This window comes from Convolutriloba macropyga, chromosome 6 (genome assembly GCF_964194025.1).
Source record: "Convolutriloba macropyga chromosome 6, txConMacr16.3, whole genome shotgun sequence".
Classification (NCBI taxonomy): Eukaryota; Metazoa; Xenacoelomorpha; order Acoela; family Convolutidae; genus Convolutriloba; species Convolutriloba macropyga.
The window spans coordinates 22,307,089-22,330,783 of record NC_134473.1 but is presented as its reverse complement, the minus strand read 5'-3'; the positions used below and the strand labels follow the sequence as shown (position 1 = coordinate 22,330,783).

The 23,695-nt window shown below is 35.0% G+C and overlaps 1 protein-coding gene across 2 annotated transcripts in view; it reads left to right on the top strand.

Moving 5' to 3' along the window:
• Window positions 1-23,695, top strand: part of LOC142341574 (uncharacterized) — a 106,328-nt gene that overhangs the window by 43,597 nt on the left and 39,036 nt on the right. For both annotated transcript variants that reach the window (XM_075392621.1, XM_075392620.1), the window contains exons 8-9: window positions 1,424-1,638; window positions 15,276-15,484. In XM_075392621.1, the coding sequence (XP_075248736.1) occupies window positions 1,424-1,638; window positions 15,276-15,484 (424 nt within the window). The remainder of the gene's footprint in view (window positions 1-1,423; window positions 1,639-15,275; window positions 15,485-23,695) is intronic.

The following is a 23,695-nucleotide window of genomic DNA, read 5'->3' as shown; positions in this document are numbered from 1 at the left end:
TTTTTTCTTCAATTTTTGGGATCGGATTGTTTTCTAAACGGTCTTTCCCATCCCTTTAGAGTTCATTCTAGGCCTAGTTTTTTGTTTGAACTAAATTTCCATTTCTTGTTAGTGGTTTTTGGTTCACATGCGGAATTCTGACACTGATTTTTTTAAAAAAAAAATTTTGATCTAAATTTTTTGGAACCTTTTTTTCCCATTTCACTCATAGTCCGTTCTCGGTCGTTTTCGTTTAGGCAATGAAACTTTTTTCAATTGTAAGTTTGGACTTGTCCTGCTATGTTTCTTAAATTTGCTTAATTTTTCAATCTAATTTCTTGTTTTTACATAAGTCACAATTTTCACGCTTGTTTTCTGACTTACTCTCTCACTGTTTCCATTGAATGGAGTTTAATTTCTTCCACGCAATTAATTACGAAATGTGGTAAAAACTGTCAATGTCAAAAGAGCATAATCAAAAGGAATGGGACAAACCGACAAAACCCTGTCATTAAGTCATAGTGCATTAGGTTATCAAAATTCATTAGAGCGCTAGGTTATCAAAATTCATTAGAGCGCTTGCTAGCTGAAATCAGTATTAAGCTCAACAGATTTCAATTTAGAAGCTGAATTAAGCATAGTTTAAGAATATTACTGAAACTGCAGCCCAAATTGGAACATTATTTTGACACCACTGAAAAAAACGGAACAAATTATGGTCAATTTCGACCTCTTTTTTAAATAGCCGCGAAGCGATAGCGGCTATTATTGGGGACATCGTGTTTTTTAATTACTAGTCTCCATCAATGATTGTTACGACTTGACTTCTTTTAATTGACTTTTCAATGAATTCAGTGACTTCTACTGCTTTGCAATTAAAATTTGTGAGCACGACGTCATTTCTGCTTTTAGGTCAGTTGCGTGACTTACCTATCTAAAAAATGACTTTTAAACTCAGTAATAGAACTTTCAGTTTTTTGAACATTCACTTGATAAAGATCGATAGTGTGCATCTAAATTGTGCCAAACTTATATGCCCTAATTCTTGAGTATTAATCTTGAGTTTTTGATTTCGATTATCAATTTTGAAAAAGCTCTTTTAGGGCATTCTCCTTATAGAACGTATGTGTCATAAAATTGACGTCCGAATCTAACCCAAAAAGTCTAGTGGTCTATTAAAGGACTGGTGGTCGAGCTTTCTATCTTATTTATTTAAATGTTTCAATTCATGGAAGGCCACAAGCGTCTATCGCGGGTGTTTTCCGCCAATCTGCCGGCTATCTTTTCTTTTTCCGTTTCAATCCTAATGTGCATCAAGCGCGTCAACGGCGGCTTTTTCCGGCAACTTGCCGGCTATGTTTTCAGATTGCATTTTTTCAGATCTTACGAGGGTGGGGAACTAAATTAAGTTGACTTGTTTCATTGCAATGGTTCTGAATTTTAGCCTACATCCACGACACATGTTACCACTGGCCCTGGAGGACGAACGACCACTCCTCGTCCGATAAGAGGAGACTAAACATGTACTTCGAGGAGTTCCAGAAGTCTTCCTTCACCACCACTGGCATCACCCTGGCAGCCTGTGAGATACTGGCCAGATCCACTGGAGAGTACAAGGCATACACGTCCAAGGATGTTTGTCTCAATGGTGACTACGAGGTGACAATCACTAGGAAATACCCTGTATATAAAGATAAAAAAGATCCTGTATTGAAAAAAAGAAACAGTCTTTTGTATTCATTTTTCACCCCTATAAGGCCCAAAGACATTAAACTATTATTGTTGGCATCGAAATGAGAAACTTGGTATTTTACCACAAGTTTTCCCAATGATCTTGTCAATAAACGTGACTACAATAAATTTGAAGCTATCGGCTATCATAAAAAGACTCACAGCCTCAAAACATTTATACTACTCGCTGACGTACAACTATGCCGAGGCATAACTGTGCCGATTATAAGAGTTCCGAAAATTTGTTCAAATTTTCAATCGATTTATTTCTCAACCAATCAGATCACTTCAACTGAAATTGGCCATTCACATTGAAGTGGCGAGATGATGGATTTCAATGTTTTACCACCAAAGACTAAAAGCAAAAAAACAGAAGCAATGGAATAATTAATTATACAGTAATTATGGCGGGCCATGGCCATGCCTCAGGGCTCTTGGGTCTTGATGGAACTATCACAACCGAACATGAGATCAAATTACCCAAGCAAATATTGTTCGTATTATTTAGCAAACAATTTGTGGTAATTAAACGGAATTCACTGTTTTCGGCTCTTTTCTTGACCAGGTCAAGTTTTGGCACTTTTTGACGTCGACTCTTTTTAATTGAACCAAAAAATGATAATTGCGGATTATGACCCTTCCCGGGCCGAGGTGTCAACGCTAACAAACGCCAAATTATGTAAGATTGGCGTTGAATGCGTTGCTAAGGCGTAGATCTTACATAAATTCAACGCATTCAACGCTTATCTTACATAATTTTGCGTTGAATTTTTGCGTAGACCTTACAAATTTTGCATTGAATTTTAGCGTTGATCTTACATAAATTCAAAGCATTCAATGCTAATCTTACATAATTTTGCGTTGATTTTTTGCGTAGATCTTACCTATTTAGCGTTGAATTTTAGCGTAGATCTTACATATATAGCGTTGAATTTAGCGTTGATCTTACATAAATTCAACGCATTCAACGCTAATCTTACATAGTTTTGCGTTGATTTTTGGCGTAGATCTTACATATTTTGCGTTGAATTTTAGCGTTGATCTTACATAAATTCAACGCACTAAACGCTCATCTTACATAATTTTGCGTTGAATTTGGGCATAGATCTTACATATTTAGCGTTGAATTTTAGCGTAGATCTTACATATTTAGCGTTGAATTTAGCGTTGATCTTACATAAATTCAACGCATTCAACGCTAATCTTACATAGTTTTGCGTTGATTTTTGGCGTAGATCATACATATTTAGCAATGAATTTTGGCGTAGATCTTACATGTTTAGCGTTGAATTTTAGCGTTGATCTTACATAAATTCAACGCATTCAACGCTAATCTTACATAGTTTTGCGTTGATTTTTGGCGTAGATCTTACAAATTTAGCGTTGAACTTTAGCGTAGATCTTACATATTTAACGTTGAATTTATTGTTGAACTTATATAAATTCAACGCATCCAACGCTAATCGTACATAATGTTGCGTTGAACTTTGGTGTAGATCTTACATATTTAGCGTTGAATTTTAGCGTAGATCCTACATATTTAGCGTTGAACTTAGCGTTGATCTTACAAAAATTCAACGCATTCAACGCTAATCTTACATACTTTTGCGTTGATTTTTGGCGTAGATCTTACAAATTTAGCGTTGAACTTTAGCGTAGATCTTACATATTTAGCATTGAATTTATTGTTGAACTTATATAAATTCAACGCATTCAACGCTAATCTTACATAATGTTGCGTTGAACTTTGGTGTAGATCTTACATATTTAGCGTTGAATTTTAGCGTAGATCCTACATATTTAGCGTTGAATTTAGCGTTGATCTTACATAAATTCAACGCATTCAACGCTAATCTTACATAGTTTTGCGTTGATTTTTGGCGTAGATCTTACAAATTTAGCGTTGAACTTTAGCGTAGATCTTACATATTTAGCATTGAATTTATTGTTGAACTTATATAAATTCAACGCATTCAACGCTAATCTTACATAATGTTGCGTTGAACTTTGGTGTAGATCTTACATATTTAACGTTGAATTTATTGTTGAACTTATATAAATTCAACGCATCCAACGCTAATCGTACATAATGTTGCGTTGAACTTTGGTGTAGATCTTACATATTTAGCGTTGAATTTTAGCGTAGATCCTACATATTTAGCGTTGAACTTAGCGTTGATCTTACAAAAATTCAACGCATTCAACGCTAATCTTACATACTTTTGCGTTGATTTTTGGCGTAGATCTTACAAATTTAGCGTTGAACTTTAGCGTAGATCTTACATATTTAGCATTGAATTTATTGTTGAACTTATATAAATTCAACGCATTCAACGCTAATCTTACATAATGTTGCGTTGAACTTTGGTGTAGATCTTACATATTTAGCGTTGAATTTTAGCGTAGATCCTACATATTTAGCGTTGAATTTAGCGTTGATCTTACATAAATTCAACGCATTCAACGCTAATCTTACATAGTTTTGCGTTGATTTTTGGCGTAGATCTTACAAATTTAGCGTTGAACTTTAGCGTAGATCTTACATATTTAGCATTGAATTTATTGTTGAACTTATATAAATTCAACGCATTCAACGCTAATCTTACATAATGTTGCGTTGAACTTTGGTGTAGATCTTACATATTTAGCGTTGAATTTTAGCGTAGATCCTACATATTTAGCGTTGAATTTAGCGTTGATCTTACATAAATTCAACGCATTCAACGCTAATCTTACATAGTTTTGCGTTGATTTTTGGCGTAGATCTTACAAATTTAGCGTTGAACTTTAGCGTAGATCTTACATATTTAGCATTGAATTTATTGTTGAACTTATATAAATTCAACGCATTCAACGCTAATCTTACATAATGTTGCGTTGAACTTTGGTGTAGATCTTACATATTTAGCGTTGAATTTTAGCGTAGATCCTACATATTTAGCGTTGAATTTAGCGTTGATCTTACATAAATTCAACGCATTCAACGCTAATCTTACATACTTTTGCGTTGAATTTTGGCGTAGATCTTACATATTTAGCGTTGAATTTAGCGTTGAACTTACATAAATTCAACGCATTCAACGCTAATCTCACATAGTTTTGCGTTGATTTTTGGCGTAGATCTTACATATTTAGCAATGAATTGTGGCGTAGATCTTACATGTTTAGCGTTGAATTTTAGCATTGATCTTACATAAATTCATCGCATTCAACGCTAATCTTAAATAGATTTGCGTTGATTTTTGGCGTAGATTTTACAAATTTACCGTTGAACTTTAGCGTAGATCTTACATAATTATCGTTGAATTTAGCGTTGAACTTAAATAAATTCAACGCATTCAACGCTAATCTTACATAATGTTGCGTTGAACTTTAGTGTAGATCTTACATATTTAGCGTTGAATTTTAGCGTAGATCCTACATATTTAGCGTTGAATTTAGCGTTGATCTTACTTAAATTCAACTTATTCAACGCTAATCTTACATACTTGTGCGTTGAATTTTGGCGTAGATCTTACATATTTAGAGTTGAATTTAGCGTTGAACTTATATAATTTCAACGCATTCAACGCTAATCTTACATAGTTTTGCGTTGAATTTTGGCGTAGATCTTACATAATTAGCGTTGACTTTTAGCGTAGATCATACATATTAAGCGTTGAATTTAGCGTTGATCTTACATAAATTCAACGCATTCAACGCTAATCTTACATAGTTTTGCGTTGATTTTTGGCGTAGATCTTACAAATTTAGCGTTGAACTTTAGCGTAGATCTTACATATTTAGCATTGAATTTATTGTTGAACTTATATAAATTCAACGCATTCAACGCTAATCTTACATAATGTTGCGTTGAACTTTGGTGTAGATCTTACATATTTAGCGTTGAATTTTAGCGTAGATCCTACATATTTAGCGTTGAATTTAGCGTTGATCTTACATAAATTCAACGCATTCAACGCTAATCTTACATAGTTTTGCGTTGATTTTTGGCGTAGATCTTACAAATTTAGCGTTGAACTTTAGCGTAGATCTTACATATTTAGCATTGAATTTATTGTTGAACTTATATAAATTCAACGCATTCAACGCTAATCTTACATAATGTTGCGTTGAACTTTGGTGTAGATCTTACATATTTAGCGTTGAATTTTAGCGTAGATCCTACATATTTAGCGTTGAATTTAGCGTTGATCTTACATAAATTCAACGCATTCAACGCTAATCTTACATACTTTTGCGTTGAATTTTGGCGTAGATCTTACATATTTAGCGTTGAATTTAGCGTTGAACTTACATAAATTCAACGCATTCAACGCTAATCTCACATAGTTTTGCGTTGATTTTTGGCGTAGATCTTACAAATTTAGCGTTGAACTTTAGCGTAGATCTTACATATTTAGCATTGAATTTATTGTTGAACTTATATAAATTCAACGCATTCAACGCTAATCTTACATAATGTTGCGTTGAACTTTGGTGTAGATCTTACATATTTAGCGTTGAATTTTAGCGTAGATCCTACATATTTAGCGTTGAATTTAGCGTTGATCTTACATAAATTCAACGCATTCAACGCTAATCTTACATACTTTTGCGTTGAATTTTGGCGTAGATCTTACATATTTAGCGTTGAATTTAGCGTTGAACTTACATAAATTCAACGCATTCAACGCTAATCTCACATAGTTTTGCGTTGATTTTTGGCGTAGATCTTACATATTTAGCAATGAATTGTGGCGTAGATCTTACATGTTTAGCGTTGAATTTTAGCATTGATCTTACATAAATTCATCGCATTCAACGCTAATCTTAAATAGATTTGCGTTGATTTTTGGCGTAGATTTTACAAATTTACCGTTGAACTTTAGCGTAGATCTTACATAATTATCGTTGAATTTAGCGTTGAACTTAAATAAATTCAACGCATTCAACGCTAATCTTACATAATGTTGCGTTGAACTTTAGTGTAGATCTTACATATTTAGCGTTGAATTTAGCGTTGATCTTACTTAAATTCAACTTATTCAACGCTAATCTTACATACTTGTGCGTTGAATTTTGGCGTAGATCTTACATATTTAGAGTTGAATTTAGCGTTGAACTTATATAATTTCAACGCATTCAACGCTAATCTTACATAGTTTTGCGTTGAATTTTGGCGTAGATCTTACATAATTAGCGTTGACTTTTAGCGTAGATCATACATATTAAGCGTTGAATTTAGCGTTGATCTTACATAAATTCAACGCATTCAACGCTAATCTTACATACTTTTGCGTTGAATTTTGGCGTAGATCTTACCTATTTATAGTTGAAATTTAGCGTTTATCTTACAAATATTCAACGAATTCAACGCTAATCTTACATAGTTTTGCTTTGATTTTCGGGGTAGATCTTACATATTTAGCGTTGAATTTTAGCGTAGATGCTACATATTTAGCGTTGAATTTAGCGTAGATCTTACATATTTAGCGTTGAATTTAGCGTTGAACTTATATAAATTCAACGCATTCAACGCTAATCTTACATAGTTTTGCGTTGAATTTTGGCGTAGATCTTACATAATTAGCGTTGACTTTTAGCGTAGATCATACATATTAAGCGTTGAACTTAGCGTTGATCTTACATAAATTCAACGCATTCAACGCTAATCTTACATACTTTTGCGTTGAATTTTGGCGTAGATCTTACCTATTTATAGTTGAAATTTAGCGTTTATCTTAAAAATATTCAACGCATTCAACGCTAATCTTACATAGTTTTGCGTTGATTTTCGGGGTAGATCTTACATATTTAGCGTTGAATTTTGGCGTAGATCTTACATAATTAGCGTTGACTTTTAGCGTAGATCATACATATTAAGCGTTGAAGTTAGCGTTGATCTTACATAAATTCAACGCATTCAACGCTAATCTTACATACTTTTGCGTTGAATTTTGGCGTAGATCTTACCTATTTATAGTTGAAATTTAGCCGTTATATTACATATATTCAACGCATTCAACGCTAATCTTACATAGTTTTGCGTTGATTTTCGGGGTAGATCTTACATATTTAGGGTTGAATTTTAGCGTAGATGCTACATATTTAGCGTTGAATTTAACGTAGATCTTACATATTTAGCGTTGAATTTAGCGTTGAAATAATATAAATTCAACGCATTCAACGCTAATCTTACATAGTTTTGCGTTGAATTTTGGCGTAGATCTTACATAATTAGCGTTGACTTTTAGCTTAGATCATACATATTAAGCGTTGAATTTAGCGTTGATCTTACATAAATTCAACGCATTCAACGCTAATCTTACATACTTTTGCGTTGAATTTTGGCGTAGATCTTACCTATTTATAGTTGAAATTTAGCGTTTATCTTACAAATATTCAACGCATTCAACGCTAATCTTACATAGTTTTGCGTTGATTTTCGGGGTAGATCTTACATATTTAGCGTTGAATTTTAGCGTAGATGCTACATATTAAGCGTTGAATTTAGCGTAGATCTTACATATTTAGCGTTGAATTTAGCGTTGAACTTACATAAATTCAACGCATTCAACGCTAATCTTACATAGTTTTGCGTTGAATTTTGGCGTAGATCTTACATAAATAGCGTTGACTTTTAGCTTAGATCATACATATTAAGCGTTGAATTTAGCGTTGATCTTACATAAATTCAACGCATTCAACGCTAATCTTACATACTTTTGCGTTGAATTTTGGCGTAGATCTTACCTATTTATAGTTGAAATTTAGCGTTTATCTTACAAATATTCAACGCATTCAACGCTAATCTTACATAGTTTTGCGATGATTTTCGGGGTAGATATTACATATTTAGCGTTGAATTTTAGCGTAGATGCTACATATTTAGCGTTGAATTTAGCGTAGATCTTACATATTTAGCGTTGAATTTAGCGTTGAACTTATATAAATTCAACGCTTTCAACGCTAATCTTACATAGTTTTGCGTTGAATTTTGGCGTAGATCTTACATAATTAGCGTTGACTTTTAGCGTAGATCATACATATTAAGCGTTGAACTTAGCGTTGATCTTACATAAATTCAACGCATTCAACGTTAATCTTACATACTTTTGCGTTGAATTTTGGCGTAGATCTTACCTATTTATAGTTGAAATTTAGCGTTTATCTTACATATTTTCAACGCATTCAACGCTAATCTTATATAGTTTTGCGTTGATTTTCGGGCTAGATCTTACATATTTAGCGTTGAATTTTAGCGTAGATGCTACATATCTAGCGTTGAATTTAGCGTAGATCTTACATATTTAGCGTTGAATTTAGCGTTGAAATTATATAAATTCAACGCATTCAATGCTAATCTTACATAGTTTTGCGTTGAATTTTGGCGTAGATCTTATATATTTAGTGTTGACTTTTAGCGTAGAACTTACATATTAAGCATTGAATTTAGCGTTGATCTTAAATAAATTCAACGCATTCATTGCTAATCTTACATACTTTTGCGTTGAATTTTGGCGTAGATCTTACATATTTATAGTTGAAATTTAGCGTTTATCTTACATATATTCAACGCATTCAACGCTAATCATACATAGTTTTGCGTTGAATTTCGGGGTAGATCTTACATATTTAGCGTTGAATTTTAGCGTTGATCTTACATAAATTCAACGCTTTCAACGCTAATCTTTCCATTCGATTTCAGACCACTTTACGATTTCAAAAATTTTTCAACTTTTTTTTCAAAAAAATAATTTTTTTGGCTGTTTCGACCCCCTATACTGTACAAGTTAGAAAAGTGAAGTCAGCAAAAAATCACTTTTTAGTGCTATTTTATAGTGCAAAATCCATATCAGACCATTTTACGATTTCAGAACTTTTTCAAAATTTTTTTCAAACAATAAATTTTTTTCACTGTTTCGAACCCTGTACTGCAAAAGTGAAAAACATGAGGTCAGAAAAAAATCATTTTTAGTGCTGTTTTATAGTGCAAAATCCAATTCAGACCATTTTAGGATTTTAAACTTTTCAAGTTTTTTTTCGAAAAATTAATTTTTTACTGTTTTAACCCCTATACTGCAGAAGTGGGAAAAATGAAGTCAGCAAAAAAAACCTTTGAGTGCTCCCTTAAGGTGCAAAAACCAATTCAAACCCTTTTAGCAATTCAAATTTTTTTCAAAACTTTTTAAAAAATTTAATTTTTTCCCATTACGCCTCACATGGTAAATGCTTTGAAAATGCTAAGTTAAACACTACGCAAAATCAACGCAAAATATGTAAGATCTACGCTAAATTCAACGCAAAATATGTAAGATCTACGCTTTATAATAATTACGGCTTTTAAGGAAACCAAGGTACTGTGGCACAATGGTAGAAGAGGCGACAAGCAAACAGGAGGTCAGCAGTTCGATTCCCATACGCAACTGGAGGTTAATAGTTCAAGTGGACGCTTTGATTTTTTGTAAGATCAACGCTAAATTGAACGCAAAAATATGTAAAATCTACGCTAAATTCAACGATAATTATGTAAGATCTACGCTAAATTCAACGCTAATCATGTAAGATCTACGCTAATTTCAACGCTAAATATAAAAGATCAGCGGCAACTAGCGTTGACAAGTCGGAAAATTCACCGCAATTTTTTTTACATAATTTTGCACTGAATGCGTTGATTTTGTTTTCAAATTCAACGCATTCAACGCAAACTTTTGCCAGAAAATTGCGGTGAATTTTTCCACTTGTCAACGCTAGTTGCCGCTGATCTTACATAATTTTGGCCAGATTCCTAGGCCCGGGAATTTGCGTTGAATTTAGGTGGTGGGTGCGTGTGGGGGTACGAGAGAGTTGGTGGTGGTGGTGGGGGGGTGAGGTTCGAGAGGGGTGGCGGTGGTGGGACGGCTGCTCTCTTACGGTGCAAAAACCAATTCAGACCATTTTAGGAATTCAATTTTTTTTCAAAACTTTTAAAAGAAATTAAATTTTTCCCAGTACGCCTTACATGGTAAATGCGTTGAATAAAAGTTTAAATGCTACGCAAAATCAACGCAAAATATGTAAAATCTACGCTAAATTCAACGCAAAATATGTAAGATCTACGCTTTATAAGAATTGCGGCTCTTAAGGAAACCAAGGTACTATGGCACAATGGTAGAAGAGGCAACAAGCAAACAGGAGGTCAGCAGTTCGAGTCCCATACGCAACTGGAGGTTAATAGTTCAAGTGGGCGCTTTGATTTTTTGTAAGATCAACGTTTCAATGTTTTTATGATTTTAAATTGAGCTTAGTTGTTGAAAATGACTTTTAAGTCTCCTTATAGCTGCGCAAAATGCCCGAAATGTCAAAGTCTGGACACGCGCCGCTTAAATTTCCTTTCAAAAACGCGTAGCAAGCAACAGTACAATGTTTCTGCTGTGATTGTACACGAATTTGTCACTAAAAATATTCAATTATGTGCTAAGGAGACACAATCAAAAAAAGTTTTTATCACAAATGTTTAATAGCCGCACCAATCGTTTGAGCTGCTATTATAATGGCCCTCTTCTTTGGTATTATTTAGAATTTTTTGTCATCGGATGAACAATTTTTCAGACAACGTTTTGACCTAAGTGAGTAAAATACAGAGTCGACTATTTTTTTAAGGACTCGAGTCCCTGTTCCACCAATTGGGCAGTTCTTGGTGTATGACCATCTGTCTTTTGTCGACCACTGATTCTGAACTTTCTTGACGAGTTTGCACGCTTAAGGACATAGCGGGAACTGAATTTCCGCCTCATCTTTAATCACTGTGTTCACTTTGAGTTCACTGCCTTGCTGTTCTGCGGTTTTTTTGATCTCCTCAATGACATTAGCATTATCCACTATTGTACATTAAGGGTGTGCTTTTTTCATTTGGTCAAGCCACCATCTGATCAGTTTGTTTGTCATTATGCAGCCCGAAACTGGACATACAATTGAAACACTAGTGGGTTTATTTACTTTGATATGAGTCCTTTCCAATCCATCGTCACTTTCAGACTAGTTGTTTCCGAGATTTCTGAGCATCTCTTTTCTTGTCGGAAAGGGCCAAACACAATTTCATTTCTCAAATGCAATAATTTGGTCTTTCGTGCTCACTGATTTCACTTGAGTATTTACATTCAATGATCACTCTTTATTGATGAGTTTCTTAACCATTCGTCAATGTCATTTAAACACAGTCTCTGCGAGTTAAAATTGAGAGCACAAATCCAGTCTTTGGAATACGTTTTCCTCCTTCTCGTTATGAATTTTTCGTCATGCAATTTCTTGAGACTCAGCCAAAGCTTTGAGCTTCTTACTGCGAGTTTGTTCTTGTTGTCTCGTAGAGGAACTTTCAGTGCAAGAGTTTCAGTAGTTTTTTCGTTTTCTTGCTGCATGTAAAGGGCCGTACTACGGGTTTTGTTGAGAGCAGTCCCATTTTGTTGACGACCTTCTCTTGTGTTATGACTGTTTCGCGCCCACACAGCAATAGTGATCTGACACATATCTCATTTTGCCGACATTTACATTCCATTGTAAGAGTAGAGCTAACTAGCGCAGGTCTTATCTTTACAACAGCTGTTCTAGGTTTATTGCGATTACTTCCCACAGCGGCCTTTATGTCAGATTGGCCATTTAATATCAAACCCCGATGCTCAAACTCAGTAACTACTTTCAGTCAATTTCCGTGGAGTCTGACATTTCATGCTCCTTCCACGTTCGATGTCATTAATTCAATTTTTGGAAATGATATATCCATGCCAGCATTTTCCGCCTCCAAGTTGAGTCTTTTTAGCTTGCTCAGCGCTTGCTGCTCACTTTTTGCCAGTATTAGTAAGTCATACGCATAAGCGAGAAGATATTTTGCGGATAGCTTCTCTTTACAGACTCTATCAAATATTAAACTATATATTTGAGAACCGATGTCACATCGTTGCCTGATCCTTACTTCAAATTTCAATTTGTACTCTGAGACCAGTTCCCCGGAGAGTTTCCATGTATCTGCCATATCAGGCTTCTGAGTGAGTTTTTGACTTCAGAAGCTGTTAGAGATCTCATCATGGTTACGCTGTCAACCGAGTCAAACTGCTTCAACAATGTCGATGAAAACCATTAATAGCTCCTTTCTAGATTTTCTAGTCTTGTCGAGAGTCTTGTATGATTGCTCTCAGACCAAAAACTGCTGGCAGAGTGAATCTTTTTTTGAAGCCAAACTGTACTTGGCCAGTTTGTGATGGGTTCTCCCTTCAACTTTGCTTTTTTTATAATACAAAAAAAGCTTCTTTTGACTTCTAGCTTGAATAGGGATCAATAGTTGTTCAGGTCTGTCTTGAGCCTTTTCTTGATTAAACTAATGATTTTCGCGTCTTTGTATACTTTGGGCAGTTTTGTTCCCTCTGTGCAGATGCTTTTGTACACTTTTGTGAGAAGAGAATTAACTCCTTTGTGAACAGCGCCACTTTTTCCAGGTGCTTTTCCAAATTTCAGGGATCTGAAGGATTTTCTAACCTTGGCCCTTTTGAGCTCTCTGCAGGAATCTTTAGAAATCTCCGGTTCTTTTGAACAGACTTCTCGCGCCATGACCTTTTGAGTCTGTTGTTGCTTGCACAGCTTTTGATAATTTTATTTAAATACAATTCAATCAGGGTTTCTTTTGGCCACAGTTCTCATTTCTTTAGATAAAATTCGGTTTGAATTTACGTTAATTCACAGCTGGTTCAAAATTTTGCGTGAAATAAAAAAGGTTTAATATAATGTTGCCTTATATGCTCTAGCTTTAAAGCTGTTAATATTGGATAAAGAAATAAAAAAACGTTGGAACCCAAAAGTCCTGATATTTCATGCTTGCTATTTCAATGTTGTTCGTATAAGTCTTAGTTTCTATCCCTTATGATGACTGGCATTGTTTCCAGATTTTGTATCTTCTCATTAATAAAGTCTGTCCATCTAAAAAAGATTTCAAAATAGTTCTTCTTTAAAAAATGTTTTTTTTTCAGTTCTGTACTTTTAATCCAAATCGAGTTTTTAGATTCAATTACGGCTACTTTCCCGCAATCAATCTGCTGGGTATAATTTTGTGTTCCGTTCGTGATCTGTAATTTTTTCATTCTTACTGCACAGGTTTAACTCGAACAGATTTCAAAACAGTGTTAAAAAATATGTTATCATGAGTGCCCATTTTGTTGATAACAAACTAGTAATAAAAATATCATATAGAAACCAGGTATTTTAAAACTTGAGCTCAAACGGTCCGTCATTTGCTCAGATTTTAGGATTCCTGTTTTACAATGATTTCAAAATAAGCTCTCGAACATCAAATGCAAGAGAAATTAAAAATAGTTAACTAGTTTATGACATGCTGAAACTAAACAACTGCTCTCAAACAAAATTTATGTCAGTTATAATAATACTGCTCTCTCTAAAGCAAAACAAACGGGTAAAAGCAAGAGAGCATTAAGTGACAGAGCAGTTCCTTTATCGCCTTACCCTTTACTAACCTCTATTTATGCATTTCACCAAAAGTTTCGAGGAGACATCCATTTATAGTGAGTGTGAAGGGCGATTCTTAATCCAAAGAGTTTGACACTCTTCAGTCACCTCCCCTCCTCTCACTTGCTTGCTTGTCGTTTGAGAGTCATTCGCCCGACGTTATTCCGTCATGTTATAATTTCTATTGATGAACAATATTTTTTACCAAATTAATTTGTCAAATATTATACTATCGATTTATTATCAAAAAGCCTTTTCTTCACAAAATGCTATTACTCTAGATATTTTGTTTAAACACTGCTTCCTCTTTCGCTCACGATCTTTTGTTTTACACAACTCACTCTGATCATGTGTGATTTCTGACAAATCTAGTGCATTTATTCAACTCATGCTTACTTTTTCATGCTTACTTGAACTACGTCTAAGTCAAAGAATATAATTGCTAAACAATCTGTAAACAAGTAACTTTGCAGTAATTTTAATTGAAAAGATACAAAAACAGTATGTCAGGGGATTTTTCACTTAAGAAACTATTTTGTGTCGTGTTTTTTTAACTTTTATAATTCCCTAAACTTTGTCTTTATTTAGGTTTTAAGGTCTAATTCTGGTAAAAACTCTTCACAACTCAGGTTGAGGTCTGGACCAAAGTCGTCTCTGATCCGACCAACCCAGACGGAATTGACCTCTGATAAGGCTATCGTCCGCTCAAAAATCACTCCTGATCAGACAAATGTGCGCTCGAAATTGTCTCTGATCAGAAAAAGTTTTTAGACCTGATCAGACCTAATAGCGCTCGAAATCTTCTCTGATTAGACTTTTGTGGGCTCGAATCCGACTCTGATCACACAAGTTCCAGACCATTGTTCAGACTAAAGTGCGCTCGGAGACTTTTCTAGACCATGTAACTCGACCGTACCATGCGAAGGTATCCGCACAACGATGGTCTGATCAGAGGTCTAGTCGGTCTGGGCACCTAAACCTGGGCACTTGATCTATCGAGAGTTTCTTTAAAATCAGGTGAACTTTAACCTAAGGGAACTTAAAATAATCAACTTTCAATGAGTTATGTCAAAGAATTTAACAGCATTTTGTAGGTCCGACACCGCTTTGAGAATTTGTTCAACATTCAGAAAAACTTTGAGGACCACAACTATCCCTTCTTCACGGTTGTCGAGTTGAATCTAAATCACAATGGCGATGGAACCAATGCCAAACACATGGACATCCACCTTGCTAACTACTTGGAAAAGATTATTCGGCAGCCCGATGTGATGACAATTATCCACTCTGATCATGGAAACAGGTTGAGGCACCCTTTGAAAAACCAGTGCCACTCGAAATTTTGCCGCTCAATTCGAAGCATAAAAAAAATGTACATCAATTTAAAAATTTTTTTTAAAAGCTCTGGAGCTTCTGTGTAAGCGCATCCAGAGACATAGCTATTACCCGGGTTGACCCCATAATTCAAAAAGTTATAAAATTACAACTTCATATTATGGCTTCTATGAAAAGTTGTAATCATAGAACTCTCATTGTATGAAAGTTGTAAAATAACAAACTTTTAAAGAAATCTGGAAGAGGGCTAAAACAATGCACAATTAGTGTGTTTCAGAAAAATTAAATAGAAAAAAAAATCGAAAAAATTATTTTTCAGTGATACCGTATTTATGGAAAAGTTGTAGTCATAGAACTTCATAAAAAAAAAATTTTTTTTGAATCCTAAGATTTAGAAATCGTAAATTCCAGATGTTTCGAGAATTGCAATTTCTTTACAGTCAACTCAAAAATGAGCCTCAGGTGACATTTTTGCATTACTTTATGGAAAAGCCGTAGTCATAAAACTTCATAGAGCAAAAATAAATTTAATTGCTTGTTAACAGCCAATTTTAATGTAATGCGTAACTTTTTAACTTTTTTCCAGAGCCTTCTAAACTAGTCCTATGTGAAGTATGCAACAGGAGATAAAACGCTGTTTAAATCATTCAATGTGACTGGAGACAGGGAAAGGTTTATTTCAAGAGAAAAAAATCGTATAAAACATTGTAAACAAAAAGCTGGAAGTCTTTGAAGGCTATACTATCACCTTTCTTGGTGTTCACTAGTCTTTTCACATATAGCTTAGGCAATAAAAGTTTGAAAAACAACTATTAAAAAATTTTTCTAGAAACCAGTGTTTCAAATACGTTATAACCGGTAGAGTATAAATGAAACTTTCTGTTTAGGAGCGAGAGAAAAAATGATTTAAGGCAAAAAAATCTATGTTTGAAGTTTTTGAATTATAGCCGTTTGCTACCCTGAGTAGGAGTGCTTTTCTGCTATAGAACGTTTTTTAAATGAACGGGAAGGCAAATAAAATTGATCATTTACGATTTTTGCCAAGTCCACATTTAATCAACAGAAAACAAAAAATAAAAAGTTTCGAGAATCATTGTATTGTGTTTGCCCACTGCATGGTATGCAACCAGGTCTTAGAACATGCAGTTATGTCCTAACTTACAGATATCTCTTGATTAGACTTCCAAGAGGGTGCTATCAGGCAACTCCTTTGAAAATGTCGTTTACGCAATTTTTCTTTAATTTTTTCTCACAAATAGTTACTGTTCTTCCGTTATCCCAAAATCAACAATATCTCAAAAAAGTTTCCCACAATGTTTTAGGCAAGAAATGAGTTTCCATTAAATGGAAATTGATTTTATTTGTTAAAAGTCTTTTATATTGACTTTGAACTTTGAAAAACATTTTTGTTTTTCGTAATTGTTTTCCAAAAAAAGTGTTGTAACTCAATGAAAAATGATTTATGAAAAAATGAACTTTCTTACAAAACTCAATAGTTTTGCACTCAAATAACACAAAAATCTTTTGATTTTGAAAACTCTAAACAACTTTGAAAAGGCAATTTATCAAGAAAAAGCACAAAAATTAATACAAATTGCTGGTTTCTGGGCTAAACTTTTTCTATTGCAGTTGTGTTTTATAACGCTCTTAATATCATAATAAAACTTGTTTAGTGGCTCTTATTTTGCTATTTAATATTCCGTTACTTTCCCCACATTTTCAATAAAAAGGCCTCTGCAACTGCTTTATATAAGTAAAAAATAAGAGAAAAATAAAAAAATCGAAAAGTTTTGAGATTAATTGTATTATGTTTGCTCGCTGCATGGTATGCAAACAGTTCTGAGAGCTTGCAGTTAGGTCTTAACTTACAGATATCCCTTGCTTAGATTTCCAAGAGCGTGATATCAGGCAACTCCTTTGAAAACGTCGTTTACGCAAGTTTTTTTTAAATTTTTTGTCAAAAGTAGTTACTGTTTTTCCGTTACCCCAAAAGCAACAATGTCTCAAAAAGGTTTCCCACACTTCTCGTGAGCACGAAATACGTTTCCAATAATGAGACATTGATTTTATTTGTTTAAAGTCTTTTATTTTGACTTTGAACTTGGAAAAACATTTTTGTTTTTCGTAATTGTTTTCCAAAAAAAGTGTTGTAACTCAATGAAAAATGAAAGAATTATGGAAAATTTAATATCCTTACAAAACCCTTAGCACTGAACTCAAACAACAAAAAAAATTATGCTTTTGAAACCTCTAAACAACTTTGAAAAGGCAATTTATCATGAAAATACACAAAAATTAAGACAAATTGCTGGTTTTTGGGCTAAACTTTTTCTATTGCAGTTGTGTTTTATAACCTTCTTAATATCAAAACAAAGCTCGTTTGGTGGGTCTTATATTGCTATTTATTATTCCAGTACTTTCACCACATTTCCAATACAAAGGCCTCTGCAACTGCTTTATATAAGTAAAAAAGAAGAGAAAAACAATAAGCTGAAAAGTTTTGAGATTAATTGTATTATGTTTGCTCGCTGCATGGTATGCAACTAGGTCTGAGAACTTGCATTTAGGTCTTGACTTACAGATATCTTTAGCTTAGATTTCCAAGAGGGTGATATCAGGCAACTCCTTTGAAAATGTCGTTTACGCAAATTTTTTTTTAATTTTTTGTCACAAATAGTTACTGTTTTTCCGTTACCCCAAGAGCAACAAGGTCTCAAAAAAATTTTCCACACTTCTCGTAAGCACAAAACACGTTTCCAATAATGAGACATTGATTTTATTTGTTAAACGTCTTTTATTTTGTCTTTGAACTTGGAAAAACCTTTTTGTTTTTCGTAACTGTTTTCCAAAACAAGAGTTTTAACTCAATGAAAAATGAGAGATTTATGGAAAATCTAATATCCTTACAAAGCCCCTTAGCACTGCAATTGAACAACATAAAAAAGTTTTGCTTTTGAAATTCCTAAACAACTTTGAAAAGGCAATTTATCATGAAAAAACACAAAAATTAAGACAAATTGCTGGTTTCTGGGCTAAACTTTTTCTATTGAAATTGTGTTTTATAACGTTCTTAATATAAAAATAAAGCCTGTTTAGTGGGTCTTATATTGTTCTTCATTATTCCGGTACTTTCCCCACATTTTCAATAAAAAGGCACCTGCAACTGCTTTTTATAAGTAAAAAAGAAGAGAAAAACAAAAAATTGAAAAGTTTTGAGATTAATTGTATTATGTTTGCTCGCTGCATGGTATGCCAGCAGTTCTGAGAGCTTGCAGTTAGGTCTTAACTTACAGATATCTCTTGCTTAGATTTCCAAGAGGGTGATATCAGGCAACTCCTTTGAAAACGTCGTTTACGCAATTTTTTTTTTAAATTTTTTGTCACAAATAGTTACTGTTTTTCCGTTACACCAAAAGCAACAATGTCTCACAAAGGTTTACCACACTTCTCGTAAGCACAAAATACGTTTCCAATAATGAGGCATTGATTTTATCTGTTAAAAGTCTTTTATTTTGACTTTGAACTTGGAAAAACTTTTTTGTTTTTCGTAACTGTTTTCCAAAACAAGTGTTGTAACTCAATGAAAAATGAGAGATTTATAGAAAATTTAATATCCCTACAAAGCCCATTAGCAGTGAAATCGGACAACATAAAAAAGTTTTGCTTTTGAGAAATCTAAACAACTTTGAAAAGGCAATTTATCATGAAAATACACAAAAATTAAGACAAATTGCTGGTTTCTGGGCTAATAGTTTTCTATTGCAGTAGTTTTTTTATAACGTTCTTGGTATCAAAATAAAGCTTATTTAGTGAGTCTCATTTTGCTATATAGAACTTTTGTTTTTTCTCCATTTTTCATTGTGAAAAAAGGCTCTGCACCTACCCTAACAGGTGTCGAATTTTTGAAAAATTGAAAATTTTCAAAGTTTCAAAGGTTAATAACTTTTTTGTTTGAACGAATTAAAGCTTGTATGAGGGCTCATTTTTTTGCATTTTTAATATAGTTTACTATAATAACAATGCTTTTTTACTATAAGCCATTTGAATGGTAAAATTGGCCATTTTTTGGAAAATAGAGCGTTTTGGCGAAAATCAGCCATGTAGCCAAAAATCGATTTTTTGTCCTGTGATATTTAACTTTTTTTCTTTGTTCATATGAGAGCCCTATTTGTCCTGATTCCAAAACAACAAAAATTTTTACTTTTCGTTCAGTGGTTGCCGAGATATAAAGCTTTTTGTTCAGTGAGGTGGGGGGCTGAGACAGGGGGGTGCGAACACTGCGGGTGCAATTTTTAATTTTTAGTTTAGTATGTATTATCACTTGACTTGTAGTTCGCTGGTGAAGCTCGAGTAATCTGTTTTCATTTCGCGTTGTTAAAAGAGGCACTTCAGTTAGTGCGGTTGTGAAATTTTCGTTTTGCCCTTGCCTCGTTCAGATGACATGCTCAAGGATGCAAGCCCGGGCCAGCTCCAGCGCGTCCCGACTGCCTGAACTGAAGGTCCTCCGCTAATAAAAAATGTGTAATGAGCATGTCAGAGAGTTTGAAACGGGCTGGATACAGAATTATCATAACGTTCGTACTGAATGGGGTCATTGTTTCAACACCCCGTTCCATTTAGCTACAAATCCTCGTCAGGACAAAAGGTGGACTTGTCCTGACGAGGATGCTAGGACAGATCCACGTGGTGCTAGGACAAACCACCCGACGCGCTGGGAAGTTATAACGCGCTGGGAAGTTACAACTTTCCTAGTTATGACCAGTTAGAGGCTTCTGGTTAAACCCAATTCCACTGCCTTGTTACAATGAATCAGAGAACAGAGTTATTGAATGACTGCCATCTCAACCCTAAACTTGCTAGTAAATCAAAGTGGAGCTGGCACTCAAAATATGGTGCTATGATTAGAGCCGAGCAGGTGTGCAAGAATCTTGCAAGATAAGCGTGCAAATTTTGCAAGATTAATTGCAAGATAAGCGTCGAAATTGTGTGAGAACCCAAAGACGGGTCTTTCCCATTATAGCCCCCCCAGCTTAGTGGGCATGTAACCTATAGCCCCGAATCATGGTAATTATACCATAATGGGGGGCTATAATTTCATGAGTGGGCTATAATGCGCAGACGGTAGAGATCCGAAATTTGTTGTAATTGCTTTGTTGTAACCCCCAGACGCACGTGCAAAATTTTCATGGGGGGCTATTTTGGGAAAGACCCGGCGTTCAGTCTGCAGTGTATTAACAGTAGCCTGTTCTCAGCTGTCCTTTTTCTATTATTCCACATCTCAGACTGTTCATTCCGTGAGCATGAATGCTCTTTATGGTGACTATGGCCACTTTGCGGCTGAGAGTTTCACGTGGTACCATCATTGCAGCCAACATTGGTCAGGTTATGATCTTTGAGGCTATGGTTTTTTGGGTATTTGAGCGCTGGATTTTAATACCAGTTGCTTTTAAATATGTTTTATTATACTTTTTAGAACTTAGCAAGGTCCCAGTCACACGGGTCGAGGTGGCATAGTAGGTAGGCTAAGCAAAATAGACGTGTTAATTTTTTTCAAAGTTTTTGAGATAGCAATGGCACATGTGCCACTTATTGGGGACTCCCACCTTAAAAGAATTGCAGATGTCTTCCGATTCCCATCGAACTTTACAATAGAAGCACGAGGAAGCACGTGGCTTGAACTAAAAGACGCTATCAAAGAACACGAGGTCTGTACGGTCATGCTAGGTGGTAACAACTTAATCGCAAAGCCAAACGATACGATACAATATAAAGAGGAGATGAAAATGGTGATCGGGCAACTTACACAGTTAAGAAACTTCTGCAACGGTAACAATGTAAAACTCATCATATGGCAAGTGATCAACCGTATTTCTTCTTGCGAGGAACCGTTCGATATAATTAGAGCACTCAACAATCGCTTGGCGGAAAATAAACTAAAACTGCACTTTCGATTCTTTTCTTATGAGGAAGATTTCCTGCCTGATAATGTTCATATGAAGGACTGGTGGTAAGTTAATGCTGGATTTGATTTGGTAAACAGGTGCAGTAGTGCCCCTGAAGCCCGCCTAGATCTTTTTGATATAACTTTGCCCAATTTTAATTGAAGTTGCTTTCAATGCGTTCAATTTAAAATTCAGACTTCACAATTTTTTCCGCCATAAGCAAGTTTTAGAGCTGTAAAATTGAAGTTTATAGTTTTGAAATTTCAAATTTCTACAGTTCCACCCAATATTTGGGGGACTCTTCCATTTTTCTAGTCTCACACGATAGCTGGGGAGCACTTTAAAACCAAGAGCTCTTTTGCTGTATCGAAGTCCACCCGATAGTTGGGGGAACAAAAGGATTATAATAATTAAATTTCTATAGCTCCACCCGATAGTTGGGGGATTCTTCTTTTTCTTTAGTCTCACCCGATAGCTGGGGAGCACCATAGAAGCGAGAGTTCTTTTGCTGTATCGAAATCCACCCGATAGTTGGGGGAAAATTTGAAAGAATTTTTGAGGACTGTTTTTAGAATCTTGAAAGATTAGTGACAATTTCGAATCGGTCTAGTAGAATATTGGTTGATTGTCATACAATCTGTTTATCGTATTCTAAGAATGGCAGAACGAGTGTATAAATACCTGTATGCTGCTTGTTTCGAATTTGCGTAGTTTGAAGTAGACGACTTCTTGAAGGTCAAGCAAAGGCGAATTGATACCTACTGACTTTTATCTAGAAGACATAGATTAATTGTTGTTTATGTTTTTATAAAGTCGTCTGAGATTAGCAATTCTTTTTTGGTTTTTAGAAGAAATGTCTCTCTCTAAGTTAAGCGATAACCCTATTATCGACGGACCACGCTCAACCAAATGCATTATGTCGAATAGAAACTACGTTGACTCACCAAGTGATACGAAAAAAGCGATGAATCTGCGTTGGATCTTTTACAAAAAATATGATCCCTATCCTTTTGTGCTCGCACACAACAGTTCCTACTGGCCATGGCAGGCAATATCCATTGCCGACAAGTTGTCAATGGTGAAAGGCCACAAGATGAACTTTAAATCAGGCGACTCCGGGACTTTCAGGGCTTCTTTAGTAAAGATAGTATCTCCACAAGAAGTGGACAAATTTCTGAAAGGTGTTACACACAAGATTGCAGATGCGAACGGAAGCCTGTCGGACATTAGTTCTATTGCGTTAGTGAACCTGTTTAAATATTTAATTTGAAGAAACGTATCACAGAACGCTTCTTTTTAGTAACATAGCATTTTTTCCAGTGAGACAAGTAATCGCCAAATTGAGACTGAAAACAGTTCCCAAGACAATGCGCAAATACCAGATATTTCTACCGAGTAAGTGATAACTTTTCGTGTCAATGAAAAATCTTTTTGATAGATTGAGCAGTAATGATTCTAGCATAGCTGATAGGGAAAGGGAAGTTTTATAAAAAGTGACAACAGTTTTCAATGGGTTAGGAAAAGGTGATCTAGTTTAAATGTGGCTTTCTAATCAGAGACAAAGAAAACGAGAGAGAAACTGCAGGGAAAGCGAAGAAGCGGGTTTCCAGTCAAAAAACTGCCAACAGAAGGATTCATTTCTCGAGTGATGTGGTGGTGGTGGAGAAGGACTATGAAAGTCCACAAGTTGATTTGGCCAAATCTCGATGCTCAACGCCCTGCAATGCACCAACTGTTAATGACATTACGGATTAAGACCGCCCGATAGCTGACCTCATGGATATCGTTACAAGCAAATTTAATGAGGTGCTCGACGCGCAAGGAAACCATATGCGCAAAGTCATGAAAGAAAAACGCAGTGTTGAGAAAGCGATTGCTAGAAGTGCTGGGTGATGGCGATAAGCCGGAGTCCTTGAAAAGTCTTAGAAAGAAAATCAAGGCCAACCCTGGTGACCGTGATGACAATGAGCCGCTCATGTTCAACGGCAAGGACTTAATGCGGTTCAAGCCGACTGATGAAGGACCGTCAGTGTTTGGAAGAACAATTGCAGCTGAAATATTTGGTAATGAAAACAACTGTAAACTTATTCATGAGCGTATTGCCGTAAAAGTTACGAGAAAGAATACTCAAGGAGCCTGTGACAGCCAACTCGAAGAACTATACAAACTGTACTGAAGAGGCATTGAGTCGAGCAATTGCTGGAGCCAACCAGTTTGGCACTGAGTTGAAACAGAAA